The 20,400-nt window shown below is 41.7% G+C and overlaps 1 protein-coding gene across 1 annotated transcript in view; it reads right to left on the bottom strand.

Annotated features, from left to right (window-relative positions):
- The window catches only part of RPGRIP1L (RPGRIP1 like), a 1,932,928-nt gene that overhangs the window by 937,356 nt on the left and 975,172 nt on the right, over window positions 1-20,400 (bottom strand). Inside the window, 1 exon segment of the mRNA XM_044082016.1 lies at window positions 12,700-12,817. Within this exon segment, the coding sequence (XP_043937951.1) occupies window positions 12,700-12,817 (118 nt within the window).

The raw sequence follows: 20,400 nt of genomic DNA, 5'->3' as shown, positions 1-20,400 counted from the left end.
ATCACGTCAGTCGCCATGCTGGACAGGGGTCCAGGGAAGTAAATAGTGTGGGAAGAAATAGCCAGGGAATTGTTATGGCTAGGCTTGTATAGGCCCTAGGGATGACAGCCTAGTACCAACCTATGAACCTCCACCCTTATCTGGTTTCATAATTCTAATGGATTTATTGCAACAAATACTCTGGAAATGTCTTGTTTCACAGTCTGTTAAGTTAAATGTAGTAATTTTGGATTTATCATCATCCTGAATTCATTCATGCACATATTTTGAAATAAATGAATAGTGGGATGGGGTGGGGAGTTGAATATACTGGTTCTTGTATAACCCTTAACTGGTTTATAAGTACCATTCTTCTGAAAAAAGCAATTTAAATTTAATATCCTAGTATATATTTTTAAATCTAGGAGATATTTATCAAAATTAACATTTCTTAATGGTATAAAATTCATGCCTTTTTCAAATAGAGGCCCATTCACCAGTAACAATTTCACTACTGCAATTGTAAATCATAAAATCATTATGTTCATTAGTCACAACAGTACACATTTCATGTTCAACATCACTATTTTCAGATACTAGAAACGTCTCTGTGTTCTGCCCCCTCCCTGAATAACCATTTCTCTGTCCATACTGGTAACGCCCATTCATATTGTTCCAGTCTCTGTTGGCATCCTGTTGTCTCTGGTTGCGGATCCTTTCGGATCTTCTGGGGAGTTCCCTTACAGGGGCATTGTCCACTTCAAGTTCATTAGACATAGCTGGGGTGTCTTCCAAACTGTCAACATTCTGCTGCACACCACCATTAGAATTGTTGGTATCATAGATGCCCCTATTTTTAGGAAGAGGGAAGACACAACCATTCTCATATTCATTTTTAGTAACTGGCTATGAACCAAAATGCTTCACAGATTGAAGCAGTTACCAGCTGACACATAGTTTTCTAGTCTATGTTGTCCTGGAGTGAATGCCTTTGAGACTCAACATCCTTCTCTATTTATTTATTTATTTATTTATTTTACATTTGTTTACCAGGATAGTCCGACTGCATACATGTCCATTTTCAGCAGAGGCCCGGAGAGAAAAGCTCCAAAAAAAATTCAACAAACGGTTAAATTTTTTTAGTTTAAAACACAAAATAAAACACAAATAAAAGGATTTTTACACAGATGTAAACAAACACAAAAACAGATACACAAGAAAATTATTACATTTTTACTCAGATGGAAAATTCTAGACAGTGGTTTTAAGAATGATAGGGTAATGAATGCCTAGTAGGCTAACCTGGTAGTAGAAGGAGATCATAGGATTTATAAGTTAAGAAACAAAGTGTAGGCAGAAGTCCTCCATGTGCACACAAGTGATGGTTAGAGTTAGTCTGGCTTAGGGCAAGGACATAGCCATCGTTTTTTAAAGTACTGAATCAGACCTTTCTTGCATTGAGGTAGAGAGAGTTCAGATGTAAGATCAGCAGGAAGAGAATTCCAAGTTTTGCCAACAGAGTTAGCAAATAGAGATTTACCGGCTGTGTTGTTGGATTTGAGAGTTTGAACTAGTTGTCTTTCAGATGAACGAAGTGCACTAAGGTTACTGTAGGGGGTGATGAGGTTTTAAGTACAGGTGTATTATCTGGCTGGTACAGGATCTTGTGTGCAACTATTAGTTGGTTAACCTGAAGTAGGTTAGGCAGTTCAAGCCTTCCTAGTAGATTTAGGTTATGACAGTGATGAGTTTTGTAGGCTGCATCAGTAGCAAATCTAGCAATGTGATTGTAGGTGCTAGGAAGTTTATTAAGGTCAGTTTTGCTGAGGTTTGTAAATAGAGTGGAAGCACAGAGGATGGTGGGGAGTAGACGTGTATGAGCAATTACAGTTCTGGCTAATGGGGTTAGAAAGGGCATAACACAAGCACTCAGGTCACTCCAAGGCAAGAACAAATATGACTCAGTCATTGTCCATGCTGGTGTGAATGACCTGAGACGTACCTCCCTGGACTACATGAAAAGAGACATAAAGGAGCTCTCTGAGCATGTAGCCCAGGCCGGTATGACCCTGACCTTGAGTAGCATCTTACCCTCACCAAGAATGATGCCACAATATGAAGACAAGATGATCAATTTCAACAATTGGCTTAAGTACTGGTGTCATTCAAAGGGGATCCAATGCCTGTCAGCTTGGGATGATATGCTCGACAAGCCACGATGCTTCGCTAGGGACGGCTTGTACCTGTCACCCCTGGGCTTTCGGATATTGGCAAAGGCTCTTGCTACCACCATAGTGCCTTTTTTAGGCAAGGCTCAAAAGACAAACCCACCTCCATAGGTATCACAAGGGATAAGAAACTAAGAGTAATGCTACTCAACGCCAGAAGTCTAAACCTCAAGATGCACGCATTCAAAACTCTCCTTAGCATGGAGAACATTGATATCTGTGCAGTACCAGAAACCTGGTTCAGGGCTCCCGAGAGCACCCCAGCACTACCAGGTTATACCTCATACCATTCTTTTGCCCCAAAACTTGGACCGAACCACAAAAGGAGGGGAGTATCGATATTCATCAAAGATACCCACACCTCCAGGTTGGTGGCAAAGCACAAGCATCAGAGACTATCCATGTGCAACTAACAGTGGGTAAAACTGCCTTCCAGTTTATAGCCTGCTACAGACCACCCTCCCAAACCCAGGAACCCCACTCGGCCTTCCTGAGAACACTGGAAAATATGAAGGTCTCTCCAAACACCATTATATTGGGACTTCAACTACCCAAACATAGACTGGGAGCATTACTCTAGCTCCAACACCCTAGCCCAAAGGTTCCTAGAATTTATAAACTCAAATGCTATGGAACAACTTGTTACCACTCCCACAAGAGGGAAAACATACTGGACCTGATCATCACCAACATGGGGACTCTATGCTCCAGACCAGAAGTGTATCCCTCACTGGTAAGATCAGACCATAAACTAATCTCACTGGATATTCACATCCCGACCCCACCCCTGCCCAGAAAACCACAGTGAAAAACTTCTCTAAAGCAAATTTCACACTCCTCAAAACTGAGGTGGAATCCTTCAAAGCCCCTGGGCCTGTGGAAAATCTGCCCAGACCGCAGAATCCTTTACAAACACATTCTATGAACACCTTCAGGAATGCATGGATCATGATCTCAAATAAAACCAAGACCCAATCCTCCAAAGGCAGACGTCCTGTCTGGTGGACCCCAGCCATAAACAAACTATACAACAGAAGGAGGAAGCTACTAAATGATAGAGCAAAATCCCAAAAGGAAGGCATCACTGATCAGTATTAGCAAAAACTACGGGCACACATAAAATTGTCTAAGGCCAGCTTCGAGAGAAAAATTGCACAGGACACTAAGGATAATCACAAGGCTTTCTTTAGTTATGTTAGGAACCTGGGTGGTAATTCCCAGATATGCTCAGAATTAGTCCAAAATGACAAAAAATACACCGAACCCACAGACATTGCCAACATCCTAGCTGACAGGTTCAGCGCAAACTTCTCCCCACCAAAAGGACAAATATCTATCCCAGCAGAGTGCTGCCCCCCTGACATCTCAGATGCTCAGGTAAGAGCCGCCCTCTCCAAAGCAAAAAACACAGCATCAATGGGACGAGATGGTGTCCCGGGCTGCGTCCTACATGAACTCCAAGAAGAGCTAAACCCAAACATAAAACTACTGTTCAATCTCAGCCTTACTACAGGATATGTGCCCAAAGAGTGGCGTGCAACAGTGGTCCCTCTCCATAAAGGTGGTGCCTCACGGATCCTGGAAACTATCGCCCCATAAGCCTGACTAGCTTGGTCTGCAAAGCTATGGAAAGGATCATCATGGACCTCATAAATAAAGATATTGGGGACCTACAGACACTGGATCCTACCCAGTTCGGCTTTGTTAAGGGCAGATCTTGCCTCTTAAACCTGGTTGATTTCTTTGAAACAGTCACCAAGGCCATTGACGAGGGAAGGTGGTCCACACAGCCTACCTGGACCTCGCAAAGCCTTCGATACAATACCCCACTCGGGCATTATAGATAAGCTCACCAGCTTAAATATAAACCCTCTGTCACTAGATGGATTGCAAACTGGCTCAAGGACAGAACCCACATGGTTAGAATTGCTGGAGCCATGTCAGACTCCAAACCAGTTACAAGTGGTGTCCCACAAGGCTCAGTCCTGGGACCTCTCTTGTTCGGTATATATTTCGGAGGTACAGGCCAACACGGAAGGACTGTGGCTGACCAAGTTCGCAGATGACTGCAAACTGGGCGCCATAATCGACTCTCCAGCCGACACAAGCATCCTCCAAAGGGCCTCATAGAAACAGACAACTGGTGCCAGAGCCATGGCCTCAAGCTAAATGCCAAAAGTGTATAGTCATCCTTTGGCAAAAACAAAGTGCCCACAAATTACCACATAGGTGGTAATCCATTAAGTACAGAAGAAGTAATTAGGGACCTGGGGACCCAAGTTGATAGCAATCTCTCATTTGACAACCACGTGGCCAAAGTGGTTAGAAAAACATTTTATATAGCCCACCTAATCATGAAGGGATTCACATCTAGATCAGGGAGGTCATCGTGCCTCTTTACTCATCCCTCATCAGGCCCATAATTGAGTACAATGCCCTTTTGGGATGTACCTTACCAGACACCTGCAGCAACTGGAAAGACCCCAAAAGTACCTCACCAAGAGGATCAAGGGCTGAAACAGATGCCATATGCTGCCGGTTAAAGAAACTCCAGCTCTACTCAGTGGCATACCGCCTGCTCAGAGGCTATCTGTGCCTGACGTATAAAGCCATGTCCAACCCGGAATTAATGGACATGCTGCACCTCAGAAAATCCAAATCCCATCGAGCTACGCGCTCGAGAGACTTGAACCTCAGCACTGAAATAAATAGGACATGCTGGAGGGACAGATTCATAACCCAGAGGCTCCCTTCACTCTGGAATAAAATCCCAGTCCAGGTTAGGCAGAGTCCCTCATTGACTCTCTTCAAGAGGAATCTTGATGAGTGGATGGAAGATAGGTTCATAGGTTCATAGGTTTATACTAGGCTACCTGCCCTAAGGCATTTATAAGCCTAGCCCAAATTATTGTGGCTTACGCCACCCCTTATATGAAAAAATACTGTGCCCATTAGTTTGTTGTGCCTCTGTCCAGCAGTGACCCAGAGATGATTCCCGGGGTAAACCTACGATCTCCCATCCACAGGTCTAGATTTCTCTTGAACAGAGTCAGAGTAGTGCTCTGCCTCACATGGACCGGATTTTATTCCACAGCATAGGGAGTCTCTGAGTGATAAATCTATCCCTCCAGCACGTCCTATTTATATCCGTGCTAAGGTTTAAGTCGCTTGCTCTAGTGGTTTTGGTGGATTTGGATTGTTTGAGGTGGAGCATGTCCATTAATTCGGGTTGGACATGGCCTTGTATGTCAGGCACATGTCACCTCTGAGCAGGCGGTATGCGACTGAATAGAGCTGGAGTTTCTTCAATCTGGCAGCATATGACAGATTTTGGAGTCCCTTTATCCTTTTGGTGAGGAACTTTTGGGGTCTCTCCAATTGCTGCAGATGTCGGGTGAGATACATCCCGAATGGGGCATTGTACTCGATCATTGGTCTGATAAGTGAAGAGTACAGAACAATGACCTCACTAGATCTGGATGTGAATCCCTTCATGATCAGGTGGGCAATGTAGAAGGTCTTTCTAACCACTTTAGCAATGTGAGTGTCAAAAAGGCCACTGTCAACCTGGGTCCCCAGGTCCCTGATAACCTCTTCTGTGCTTAGTGGATTGCCACCTATATGGTAGCTTGGGGTTACCTTGTTTTCCCGAAGGGTATGACTATACATTTTGGCGTTTAACTTCAGGCCATGGCTCTGGCACCAGCTATCTGTTTCCGTGAGTCCCTTCTGAAGGATATCAGTGTCCGATGCACTTTCCACTATGGCCCAGTTTGCAGTCATCTGCAAACTTTGTCAGCCAAAGTCCTCCCATGTTGGCCTGTACTTGAGAAGTAGATGCCAAACAATAGGGGCCAAGGACCGAGCCCTGTGGGACACCACTTGTGACCGGCTTGGAGTCTGACACAGCGCCAGCAACTCTAACCCTGTGGGTTCTGTCCTTAAGCCAGTTTGCAACCCATCTTGTGACATATGGGTTTACATTTAAGCTGGTAAGTTTTTCTACAATACCGAGTGGGTATTGTGTCGAAAGCCTTTGCAAGGTCAAGGTAGGCTGTATGGACTGCCTTTCCTCATCAATGGCCTTGGTGACTATTTCAAGAAGTCGACCAAGTTCAAAAGGCATGATCTTCCCTTGACAAAGCCAAACTGGGTCGGGTCCAATGTCTGCAAGTCCCCTATATCTTTGTTTATGAGCTCCATTATGATCCTCTCCATAGCTTTGCAGACTAGACTTGTTAAGCTTATGGGGCGGTAATTACCAGGGTCCGTGAGCGCCACCTTTGTGGAGTGGGACCACAGTTGCCGTCACGCCACTCCTTGGGCACGTATCCTGTGGTAAGGCTGAGATTAAACAGCTGCCTTATGCGGGTTTAATTCCTCATTTAGCTCGTAGCACACAGCCGGGGACACCATCCGGTCCCATTGATGCTGTGTTTTAGCTTTAGAGAGAGCAGCTTTCTGCGCATTTGAGATGTCCCTACACTGGCTGGGATAGTTATCTCTCCTTTAGGGGAGAGGTTGCACTGAAACTGTCTGGCAGTATGCTGGCGATGTCTGTGTGTTCAGTGATTTTGTATCATTTTGGACTAATTCTGAGCATATCTGTGAGTTTCCACCCAGGTTCCTAACATAGCTGAAAAAGGCCTTATGATTGTCCTTTGAATCCATGGCAATTTTTCTCTCAAAATTGGCCTTAGTTGATTTTATGAGTGCTCGTTTTTTACTAATAATGATCAGGGGTGACTTCCCTTTATGGATTTTGTTCTATCATGTAATAGCTTTCTCCTCTTATTGTAAAGTTTGTTAATGGCTGGGGTCCACCAGACTGGACGTTGCCCTTTGTGGAAAGAGTCTTGGTTTTATTTGGGATTGCCTGATCCATGCAGTCCTGGAGGTGTTCATAGAAGGCATTTGTAAGGGCTTCCAGCTTGGGTTGTGGTTTCCTCTGACTCAGGGGCCTTGAAGGATACCACATCAGTCTTGAGTAGTGTGAAGTTTGCTTTAGAAGTTCTTCACTATGGTCTTTTTGTTTGGGGTGGGGGCGGGATGTGGATTTCCAGTGAGATTAGTTTATGATCAGATCTCACCAATGAGGGATATACTTCGGTGTGGAGCATTTTGTCCCCATGTTTGTGACAATGAGATCTAGTATATTTTCTCCTCTCGTGGGAACAGTGACTAGCTGTTCCATGGCATTTGAATTTATGAACTCCAGGAACCGTTGGGCTAGAAAGTTAGGGCTTGATTAATGTTCCCAGTCTATATTCGGGTAGTTGAAGTCACCCAATATGATGGTGTTTGGAGATACATTTATACCCTCCAGTGTCTTCAGGAAGGCTGTGTGGGGTTCCTGAGTTTGAGAGGGTGGCCTGTAGCATGCTACAATTTGTAGAGCAGTTTTGCCTATTGTTAGTTGCACCTGGATGGTTTCCGGCTTCATGCGTTGCCACCAACCTGGAGGTGTGAGTATCCTTTATGAATATGGATACACCCCTCCTTTTGTGGAGTGGTCCGGGTTTTGGGGCCGGAGCATGATATGAGGTAAAACCTAATAGTGCCGGGGTGCTCTCAGGAGCCTTGAACCAGGTTTCAGTTACGGCACAGACATCGATGTTCTCCATACTGAGAAGGGCCTCGAGTGCGTGCATTTTGAGATTTAGACTTCTGGCATTGAGCAGCATTACCCTCAATTTCTTCCCATTTTGTTTTCTAGGGTGGTAGGTTTAGAATTTGAGCCTTGCCTAAAAAGGTACTATGGGGTGGCAAGAGCCTTAGCCAATATCCGGAATCCCAGGGTGACAGGTGCAAGCCGAGCATGTCATCCCAGGCAGACAGACACTGGATCCCCTTTGAATGACACCAGACATTAAGCCAATTGTTAAAGCTGATCATCTTGTCTCTATATTGTGGCATCATTCTTGGTGAAGGAAGGATACTGCTCAGGGTTAGGGTCATACCTGCCTGGGCTACATAATCAGAGAGCTCCTCTATGTCTCTTTTCATGCAGTTCTCAGGTCGCTCACACCAGCATGGACAATGACTGTGTCATATTTGTACTTGCTGTGGAGTGACCAGTGCTTGTGTTATGTGGCGGATTCTAGCGCCCGATAGGCAGCTTACTGTGACCCTCTCCTTGTTCAGCCTGGTGAGTGGGACGTCAGTGTGTCTGACTATGGAGTCACCTATGACAAGTATGTTTGGTGTTGTATTTGGCCTTAAGGGCTGTGACTGCTTTGCACACTGCTTTTGTGGTTTATGTGTTGCTTGTGGGGTGTCTTGAGGTAGCAGTTGTTTGGGTGTCTGCTTTGGAGGCCTCTGCTGTTTAGGTAAATTTTACTCAGAGCCTCGAGTATGTCTTTGTGTGTTTATGTGTTTGATTCAGTGGAGTGGTAGCATTATGTGAGGCTGGTTTTGTGGTGTGTGTAGTTGCCTTCTCCTCCTCTGGTCTTGCCAGTCCTGAGTTGAGAGAGCTCAGCCTCCAGTTTGGCTAAATAGCTGCATCTCTCGCAAGTATTTGTGTTATGTGGGAGGAGGAGAGGGTTGTCTGTGTACATGAGGCAGTTATAACATTGCCTCAAGATTCCCAGATTCACCAGCTGGACCGGAGAGGAGATTGACAACTGACCTTTGGACATGCTAGAATAATATTGGGAAATCCTTAATTGAAAACAAGGGCCAGTGGGGAGTGAGGGTGTAGTGCTTTTAATTTTTAGTGCTGACTTATATAATTGCTTTAGTGAGCAAGTGCCAGGTAACTTGAGTGCAATGTGATACAAGTAACTAAATGCAAAAACGACAAACAGTAACTTTCTTTCAAGTGAAACAAGGAAATAAGTACAGTAAGCAATGCAGATATCACTAGTGATCCACAGAAGCGCTGAGAAGTTGCGGTGAATTAGCTTCCAGGGAAATAACAAGCAAACAAACAACAAGTATATAAACAAAGCTAGATTCAGTAGGCCTGGATCTAGTCTATGCTAGAGCAAACAAGGTGAACCAATTTCAGTAAGATACAGTTCAAATATTCAGGCACTATAAACCTTTAACCAGAAAATTCGTAGGTTTACCCCGGGTATCACTTCTGTGTCACTGTTAGACAGAGGCACATTATACTAATCTCGAAAAAGGGCATAGCAAAATAAATTTAAAATGGGTGGCGAAAGCCAAACACATTCTGGCTAGGCTTATAAATGCCCTAGGGCAGATAGCCTAGTATGAACCTATGAACCTATGAGCCTATATAGTGAGCCAAGTTTTTTATTAACTGTTTTAGTAGTTTTACTGATATGCATATCAAACTTAAGGTTATTATCTATTATAACTCCTAACAGTTTGGTTGAGGAATCTGGGGAAATAATGGTGCCTTTGTTGGAGTTTAATGTAAAGGTTATAGGGGCAGAACTGATAGTGGGGGAGAAAAGCAGCAGTTTGGTTTTATTAGGATTTAACATGAGACGATGGTTAAGGAGCCAATTTTCAACTTTGTGAAAAGTATTTTGGGATAGAATCTGCAACTCTGTAGGTGAAGTGTCGGAGCATACTAAAGTGGAGTCATCCGCATATTGAATGCATGTTGCATTTGGGATGACCTTCTACAAATCATTGATGAAAATGGAAAATAACAGTGGTCCTAGTATGGAGCCTTGGGGTACTCCAAGGGTGATGGGTAAAAGGGTGGATAGTTTGCTCTGCCATAGGACAGCCTGTTGTCTACCACTGAGATATGATTGAAACCATTGGATGGCTTGGTCCTCTAGGGAGATGGATTTCAAAGTGTTTACGAATATTTGGTGATTTACCATATCAAAGGCTTTTGAAAGATTGAGAAAGATAGCAGAGGAAAGTTTATTATTGTTTTGGTGTTGGTTAATGACGCTAGAGAAGGAGAGGAGGGCTGAGGTTGTACTATGAAATGGTCTAAAGCCATGTTGGGTATTGGCTAGAAGATTATTATGGATAAAATAGTTCAGGAGTTGATTGTGGATGCATTTTTCCATAATTTTAGCCAACGGTGATAGAATAGCTATGTGTCTAATGTTTGAAAGTTCAGTGAGCTGCCCCCTTTATGGAGTGGGATGACATGGGATATCTTCCCGATGGAGGGAATGAACGCTTCAGTTATAGTTCTATTGATCAGGATAGTAATGGGGTATGCTATGGCATCTGCAGCTTTTTGTAGATATTCTGTAGGGAGGAGATCAGCCAACAGGGTGGTAGGCTTTAGTTTTTTAAGTAATTTCCAGACGAAAGATGTGCAAACTGGCTTGAAGTTAAAGGGGAGTTGGGAGCAGGGTGTAATGGCAGGAGAATATGGGCAACCAGGGGATAATTGGTTCTGGATGGTTATTGTAAAGAAGCTGTTAAAGGTACTGCCAATTTCTGCTGGGGGTTTTTGGTTAGAATCCAAGGGAGTAGGAGTGGAGGACTGTCCTGGACTAAGGTGTTTGTTTATACCTATCCATAACGTTTGTGGCTTGTTTTGGTGTTTTTCTTGTAGATGACAGTAATAGTTTTTTCTTGTCTAATGTGGTGGATTTTATTGTTTCATTTCTTAGCTGTCTGTATCTAAGCTGATCTATGGGGTTTTTTGTGGTCCTCGAAGTGGCCCAAGCCCTATTTCTAAGTAGCATTTTAAGTCTGGTTTCTTTTGAGAGCCAAGGAACAACTTTTGTTTTGGTTCTAATAGTCCGTGCTGGTGCATGGGTGTCAAGGATGGATAAAAATTTGGTATTAAAGTAATTTACTGCTTCTTCAAGTGGTAATTGTTTCAAAACTGACCAATTTCAAGATTTGAGTTAATTTTGGAACTTTGTGCAGTTGAAATTCTTATTGTTCTTTATTGTTTTAAAAATGGACTGGTTGCGGATATCAGCTTTTTGCCTGATTAAATAGGTGAGGAGGTGCTCACTTACATCATCAGGCAGGGTCCCACTCTTGTATTTGAGGGGAACGGTGTTAACAAGAATCCACTCCAGAATATTCGCTTTACTGTTGGGTTTACTGACCCTAGTGGGGGAGGATATGACCTGTGAAAATCCATAAAGGTTTATATGGTGAATGGGGGGTTCTAAGGAACACATGCTCCAGTCTATGTTGAAGTCCACAAGTACAATGGTTTCTTTGGGGCAATTGCTGGATAACCAATGTACGATATCTTCAATGGTATTTATGTTACTGCCTGGGGGAATATACACACAGACAAAATGTATACATTTGTTCTTATTAATGTGGATCTTAGTGATAAGAATTTCAGCATTGCCAAACAGGGATGTTTGCAGGGCATTATTGGACACTTCAAGCATGGATTTGTATAGAACAGTACCCCATCTCCATTTCTATTGGTTCAATCAAGCCTTAGGATGTTATAGCCTGGTGGTAGAACTTCTTTATCTGAAGTAGAAGGTTTTAGCTAGGTTTCAGTAAGACATAGTATGTCTGGAGAAAGGGCATCTATGACGGCATGTAGGTGTTGAATCTTACACGTCTGATATTTAGTTGACTGATCAAGAGTGAGTTTGGGGGGTTTGTCTAAGTTTTGTGTAGTAGTGGGACAGTTAGTAAAGGACCTAGAGTTAGTGGATGAGGATGGGCCAGGATTTGGGTGGATATCTCCATCGATTGTCAAGCTGCACTGTAATCTGATTGTGAGCTTCCAGATTTTAATTAATAGACTTTGGTATCTTTTGGTTTTAGGGTTGGCATATCTTGTTCTAATGGGATGCTGATACCTAGTAAGTAAGGAGTTAGATGGGAGGAGATGTATTAAGTATTCAAGCTGATGTGGAGCTATAAAAGTGGAGGTTTGGCCTTTTGTGTAGTGGAAACCTGGGTATGTATTACATTCATAGGCAGTAAGATGATATGGGACAAGTAGAAAGGTTAGCAGAGAGTACAGTGGTAGTATTTTAAGTGGTTTCATTGCAAGTAACATTGGGATTATTGAGGTTGTCTTGTCCCCAGTTTAAACTTTTTAAGATAGGATAGAAAGGTTACGTACTGGAGAGCCTGTTGATGACTTGCATATAGCTCTCTAATTCTTTGACATCACAATCGTCATCATCATCATCATTCACATAAAATGAATTTTCTCTATAAACACTCGTATCACATTTTCAAATGAAAGTCACAACACTCATTTGATGGCAGTGAGTTAGCTTCAACAACTTGTTATAACTACAGTAACAGCCTAGTCTACTTTGTAAACAACTAAAATACTGAAAATGACTTTGTCAATACAGTAAACTGTTCAGCAAACTGTTCTAAACCTGACTTACTTTAGAATTTGTCATACTGGCATGGCACATGACTCTTGCAGTACACTAACCAAAACATAAGTATAACAAAAGAGTGAAATACAGCTTATCCAGGACTTTAAAAAAGAAACATCATATTTATGAATTAGTAAGGGAAATGGCAGCATTCATTTATTTAATATTTTCTTAACAGTTAACTACTGCAATGTAGTAGACCTGCTACAAAAGTCTTATACCTTCAAGTTTTCTGATTCGTGCAGTCCTAATGTCAAGAAGCTGTGCGTAATTTTGCAGTTTCAGCTCGTAGTCTCGCTTCACATCATCCATCTTGTGTGTTACTGTCTCAGCTTCTGCCTAAGAATGAACATTTTATTAGATAAGGCAAATCAGCACATTACTGACAATAATGCAGCCTAAAATTAAATAAAAAATATGGCTCTTTGGTTGCTTTGCTATTTTAATGTATCAAAGGAGTCAAATAATATCAGAATTATGTACAACTCTATATGAAAACTGGGCAAACAGACTGCAATTAAAATTAAGTTTATACAAAATATAAAGCAAATACAAATGGTCAGAAATCAGATTTTTTTTGTAAACTTGTTCCAAAAATAGAAAAACTCAGTACACCATCACATTAAGGCAACGATGATGTGAAAGTGATACAGTTCAGGCAGAACTACTCAGAATCTCACACGTTTTTACAACTCTGGCAGGAGGCGCCGAAGGTCAACATTCAGGAGGAGAAGGTTCTTGGACCTAGGGTTAACTGGTAGTTTGGTCTCTTTCAGTGGAGTACTGCAAAAGGAATATTGATACATTAAAAGGAAATATACCTCTGGCAAAGCTAAAAGATTATGTCTCCATATTTAAATTTGGTCAGACTAACCTGGAAAAAGTGTCAACATTTCGAAAGTTCAAGAAAAAAAAGAATAGCTTGTCCTGAGAAAGGGTGGAAAGGAAGTCTGAAGGAATTAGACAATATTGCCAGTAAATCAAAAATAGAAAAGGCTATCAAATTACCATTCTGTTTGAAGAAGGAAAGAATGATAACAGAGACAGATTAGACACTAGTGTATAATCAGAAGCACACTAGGAAGTATGATTCATAGTGCAGAGGCATAAATCCCTAACTGTCCCAGACAATACAGGTTCAGTTAGTGGCAAAGGCCCTGAAGGGACCAACAGAAGGCGAGACGAAAAGGAATTATGAGACAATGACTGCTCAGCCCTTAATAGGGGGGAATGTGGGTATGTCCCAGGGGTGTGCATCTATATCACGAGCACTTGTGGTGATACTGGTGCCAAGATAAGAAGTGCTTATTGTACAGCAAGGGTGGCAGTGCATCACCAAGTGAGAGGCAGTCCTTGCACTGTTACTGCACTCTGACGTTGTGTTGCAAGTCTGACACACATCGGGGATGGGCAGAGCTTAAGGTAAAAGCCAGACAGCTGCTGTATGATGGCCTGAATATCTTAGTGTTCACAACCCGACAACCAGGAAGTCTTCTGACCCACCTGATGAAGAGACATCTATGATGTTACCCAACTACGCAGTGTCCCCCATAAGAAAAGGAGCGATCAGGAATACCACATATCTAAAGTCAGCTTTAGCTCGAAGGAAAAAAGACTGGAAAGTGTTTTGCCAAAATGCTACATATGCAGCAGCAACTTATGTTTGAAATGTAATGACTCTTTTGGCTTTAAACTACGGAGGTGCAAAACAATAAATGGCAACCATTAATCTATACACTCTTCCAGACAATTAACACTTTCTCATATCCAAGTCTCCCTACTCATCTGCCATTAAATCTATTCTACGAAGTATGCTGTTCTTGCTTCATCACCCCCAAATCATCTTTACACTGCCCTCAAGATAAAGTAAAATATTTACACCAGAAATACAATGGACAGAAAAAGTTTACACACCCCTGTTAAAATGCCAGGTTTTTGTGATATAAATAATTAGACCACATTAAATCATTTCAAAACTTTTCCCACCTTTAATATGACCTACAACCTGTACAATTCAATGTTGCTAGACATGCTTCATCTGAAAAAGACTCAATCCCTCCGCACCACACGGTCCAAGGACCTCAACCTCATCACCACAATAAACAGAACCTGCTGGAGGGACAGGCTCCTAACGCAGGGACTACCCATACTCTGGAATAAACTCCCCATTCATGTCAAGCAGAGTACCTCACTGGCCCTCTTCAAAAAAAATCTTGATGAGTGGATGGGTAACAGGAAATTCACCCCTGGGATCATTTCAACAGCCTGGTTTGATAGGGGTACAAGGAACTAACATCCGGTAACAGGATGACTGGGTATGTTCTTGGGCTAGGCTTGTGTTGGCTCCAGGGCCATTAGCCTAGTACTCACCTATGAAAAACAAACAAACCTGTTAGGGAAAAATATGAAAAATAAAAGAAGTACAATAAGCTGGTTGCATAACTGTGCACATCCTTAAACTAATACTTTGTTGAAGCACCTTTTGATTTAATTACAGCATTCAGTCTTCTTGGGTAGGAGTCTATCAGCATGGCACATCTTGATTTGACAATATTTGCCCACTCTTCCTTATAAAATGCTCCAAATCTAATGGATTTAGGTCTGCGTTCTGGCTGGGCCATTCCAAAACTTTAATTTTCTTCTGGTGAAGCCATTCTTTTGTTGATCTAGATGTATGCTCGGGGACATTGTCATGTTGAAAGGTGAAATTCCTCTTCATTTTCAGCTTTCTAGCAGATGCCTGAAGGTTTTGGGGTGAAAGTGTCTGGTATTTGGAACTGCTCATAATTCCCTCCACCTTGACTAAAGGCCCAGTTCCAGCTGAAGAAAAGCAATCCCAAAGCATGATACTGCCACCACCATGCTTCACCATGGGGATGGTGTTCTTTTGGTGATGCAATGTGTTGTTTTTGCGCCAAACGTACCTTTTGGAATTGTGGCCAAAAGGTTCAACCTTGGTCTAATCAGACCATAACACATTTTCCCACATGCTTTTGGGAGACTTGATGTACTGTTTTGCAAATTTAAGCCAGGCCTGGATGTTTTTCTGTGTAAGAAAAGGCTTCTGTCTTGCAACCCTACCCTATAGCCCAGACATATGGAGAATACAGGAGGTTGTTGTGACATGTAGTACACAACCAGTACTTGCCAGAAATTCCTAAAACTCCTTCAGTGTTGCTGTAGGTCTCTCGGCAGCCTCCCTGACCAGTTTTCGTCTCGTCTTTTCATCAGTTTTGGAGGGATGTCCAGTTCTTTGGAATGTCACTGTTGTCCCATATTTTCTCCACTTTTTGATGACTGTCTTCACTGTGTTCCATGGTATATCCAATGCTGTGGAAATTTTTTTTACCCTTCTCCTGACTGGTACCTTTCAACAATGAGATCCCTTTGATGCTTTGTAAGCTCTCTGCAAACCATGGCTTTTGCTGTAGTAGGCAACTGAGTAAATGTCAGGAAAATCCTACTAGGACAGCTGAACTTTGTTTGGGGTTAATCAGAGTCTCTGATGGCAGGTGTGTACCCAAGAAGACCGAATACTGTAATTAAATGAAAAGGTGCTTCAACAAAGTATTAGTTAAGGGCGTGCACACTTATGCAACCAGCTTATTTTACGTTTTCTATATTTTACATTTTTCCCCCTAACAGATTTGTTTGTTTTTCAATTGAATTGTACAGGTTATAGGTCACATTAAAGATGGAAAAAGATTTGAAATGATTTATTGTGGTCTTATTTTTGTATATCACAAAAACCTGGCATTTTAACAGGGATGTGTAAACTTTTTATATCCACTGTATAGACTATGTCTTAACATGCTACAAAAATATGCAATTCAAATGTATACAGCAATTTGGTACAGACTTCTTTAAATACTGGCAAATTTCAGAATAAACATTTCATCATTGCAAATTCACACATTTCTTTCCTTTCCACTGACTACATATTTAGAAAAGGACTGAAAAAAATACAACAGTCATTAACATATATCATAGTGTTTTGTGATATCTGGCATGAGAATTAATATCTTCAATAGCAGTTTATTTGCTAATGAAATACCAAAGGCATCTTGCAATTCATCACTGCTAAGGTCAAACGAGACAACTTGCACAGCCTCCAAGTGCATGTTTTGTGGGGTTACCACCTGTCCCACTTTGCGAGGGACAGTCCCTCTTTGGGCAGTTGTGTCCTGACAAAAAATTGTAAAAATGGCAAATGTCCTGAGATTTTAGGACAAAATTATTTCCTATATTTTATGTAATAGTTGCATAAAGCAGTTATTCTGTAGCTGAAATACCTAAATGTTATAAGAAACAGAATAAGCAACTAAAATGCTACAAGAATAAGCTTTTACTTAGGCAAAAAAGTTAAGTTATATACTTTGTACTGGCCGCGGGTATGTGTCGGCCTGTAAAATCTGATGTCTGTACCAAAAATGTCCCACTTTGGCCATTTGAAAGGGTGGAAACCCTATTGTGGTTTCAGATGGTCCTATATGAAACTGCTCTGGTATGCAGACAAAGTAATTCTGAGACTTCAGGTGGCATGTTAATAAAACCTTATACTAGCTGATTCACTTTACTGGAATGCTTCATTACCCAATCCTAAAACAGAGTGAATAATATAAAATAATAAGCAACAGCATTTCAAAGCACAGCATTGTGGTGTCATCCAAACTTAGTTTGTTCTCGCACACACAGACTGATAAATAGCAGCCTAGCCAAGCATATGTGAAGGTGACCTATATACCTTATACTTGGACAGTTTGCAAATGGTGAGTAGGAAACTGAGCACAAGCTGTAAGGCCTAACAGAGACTCTTCTCCCACTAAGCTAAGCAGAATGCATATAAACATATAATATCTGCTTGCATGACAGAGGTGGTGCAAGGTAGGTATAAAAATAATATAAAGTGGTGACAGCAAAAAAATATCACACTGATAATGACTCAGTCACATGTGAATCTAAGTCAGTTTAACAGCAACAGGCAACACCAGAATTAGCAGTGCTGGAGCTTTGGGAATTTAAGTCAATAATTCATGATTTAATTCTGATTTGATTTAATACAATGTACTGATCTGATAAAATAAACTTGCGTAAGAACTTAACCATAACAATAAATGTCCTACTGATCAATGTTGCAGTATCACTAACCAGTGGGACAGCTTGCAAATAGCAGTGCAAGTCTGGCCAGCATTTTCCACCCGCCATACATTTGATTTATGACCTAAACCCAAAGGCAGAAGGTACACAAGGAATGTACAAGTGTGACTTGCCTCAGAACAAACAAATGAATCAGAAGGAGACAGGCAACTATTTACATAAACGTATTTTGAGAGAGAAGGAAAGGAAAGATCCACCTAGGACAGCATAAGTCCAAACAGGGGGAAGGAGGATGAGATACAATACAGCAACAGTGATCAGTAGGACATCTACTGTTACGGTAGGTTCTTACACAACTATACTATGTCCTTCCAAGATTACTGATGGCAGAGTACTAAAGCTTGCCAGAAGGAAGGGAGGAGAAAAAAGCAGCAGAGTTAGGGTTCAACAGGACTTGAAGGATGACCTAGCAAATCCTGCTCTGGTTCTAGAAAATGCATTCAACTTGTAAAAACTTGGAAAAAAGAGAGAACTGAGGACCAAGTAACTGCCTCAAGAAGAGTTCTTGAATCCATCCCCTTGAAGAAGGCTCCCAAAGCTGCTATGATCCTTGACAACAGTGGGAGGACGTTTCCCATGAAAAGCATAAAGAAAATGGCTTTGGAAATCTAGGAAGAAATAGTTTGTTTAGATACTGTAAAAAAACAATTTCTTTTCTTGAAAGGATACAAAAAACTGATTTTCTAATGTTCTTAAATTTGTCCAAGTAAAATCTGAGCTGTCTGCGCACATCCAAACAATGAAGAATTCTTTCCCTTCTGTTTTTGGAGAAGAGAAGAAGGAAGGATGGAAGACTGACGGATTGGCTCAGGGATAATTCATTAACCACTCTGGGCATGAAGAAGGGATTAGTTCTAAGACTAGCCCTATCCCTGTGGAATACCAGGAAGGGTGGAAGCACCATCAAAGCTTGAAACTTTGACACTCTCTTGGCAGAGGTAAAAGTCACTAAAAGAACAGTTTTCCAAGTACATGAAGAATAGTGCTGAGAAAGGAAAGGTCCAGAATTGGTCTCCAAGAGCCCTCTTTTCTGGAAATCGGGAACATTCTTGAGTAAAAATCCCTGCCATACTGAGAAAGGGGACCCAGATGAACAGATCTGTGAAAGAGGAGGAAGATGAGGCAACAGATTTTGTGAAGGTTGAAGAATCCCCGAGAAAGGGGAAGATACTTCACATACATTCTGTAACCCTTCTGTACAGTAGAAATAATTCAATTGTCTGAAGGAATCTGCTTTCAGACCAGAAGAGAGAGAGAGAGACTGTTGTTTGGAAAGGGGACCCTAACTAAGGGGAAGGAGAGGATGAGGGAAATCATGATAAAGCCTAGGGTTTACCATAAAGGAAGGCTTGGATCCTTGTTTTTGTCCAGTCCTGATTTGTTTTGAAATCTCTACATGTTAGTAATCTTGCCCTTTTGAGATTACTCCTGTTCTCTTTTAACAAAAGGGCCACCCTAACAAGGTAATTCCTCTAGAATTTAGGCACAGGGGAAAGGAAAACCTGTTTCATGTCTTGCGTCAGCTTTCCCCTTTCTTGCAGTTCTTAAAACAGATCAACAGTTATAGATCCAAAAAGATGCTATTTATCCAGAGGAGAGTCTAACAACTTGGCCTTGACATCCTCAGGTAGGGATAGGAATCTTAACCCAAGAGTATCTGTGAATGACAGACCCTGATGTAGCCACTCAAGAAGATGCATCAATAGCATCATAAATGTACTTAACAGAATGCCTGGCCACCTGAGAGGCAGAATTAAGCAAATGTAAAGCAGAACATTCATTGTATGACTCTGGCATGGCATTAATAACTTCCCCAGGAAAGACTGAATAAATAGAATGTACTTTGTCATAAGAGTCTGACAATTAACCACCATAAAGGTTGAAGTAGGAGAAGTTTAAACCTTTTTTCCATATCTGTCCATGGCCCTCCTACCTTTATCAATAGGTAATACAATGAAGGATGGCAAAAGTTTAGTGGGTTTCACCACAGAAAGAGAAATTACAGCAGAATCAGATCAAAAACTTTTGTAAAGAAACGTTTGATACAGAGGTACCTTAAAGAATCTATCTGGGTTCTTAGGAGCAGGAGAATGAGACTGCAGGTTTATAGAAGCATTAGTAAACATATCCAGAAGAACATTCAGGACAGGGGTGACAGCAGCAGGCTTAGGGGGTGAAACATTGCTGGCTCAACCAGGACCATGTGCTGGCACTATGAACCAGTGCCCTACCTCCTCAGCTCTTCAAGTGAAGAGCAAAAAAAAGCATTTGTAACAATCAGCTTATTACAGTCAGAGCCACACCCCCAGCTCTTCCATTGAAGAGCAAACAAAAATAGAAAAAAAGCACTTCACTGTAAAAAGTCAATGGCTAGGTTATAGTGATCGGCTTATTCTAGTTAGAGCCACACCACTGCAGTTCTTCTGCTGAAGAGCAAAACAAAACAGACATTCCTTCTACTGGCACACAAACCAGGTGGGCAGATGCACAACACACACCCACCTCCCTCTACTCCAGCCATTCAGATCCCATTTCTGTGCCTTGCTCACAACCCTCCAACACATTTTATTAACAAAATGTAATAATAATTATAATAATTTCTTCTTTTAAACTGTAGCAAACAGTTGCTATAGTTTATACCCTGCCTGCAAAAAATGCTACAGCTCTTTAAAGTTATGTTCGACACCAAGACAAAACAAACACTTTTTGTGGTAATCCACCACCAGAATATGCCTCCCATAGTCACATTTAGCTCTCTTAGATGA

This window comes from Protopterus annectens, chromosome 8.part1, assembly GCF_019279795.1.
Source record: "Protopterus annectens isolate FY-2018-M chromosome 8.part1, PAN1.0, whole genome shotgun sequence".
Lineage (NCBI taxonomy): Eukaryota > Metazoa > Chordata > Ceratodontiformes > Protopteridae > Protopterus > Protopterus annectens.
This window is presented reverse-complemented; position numbering and strand designations above follow the sequence as displayed.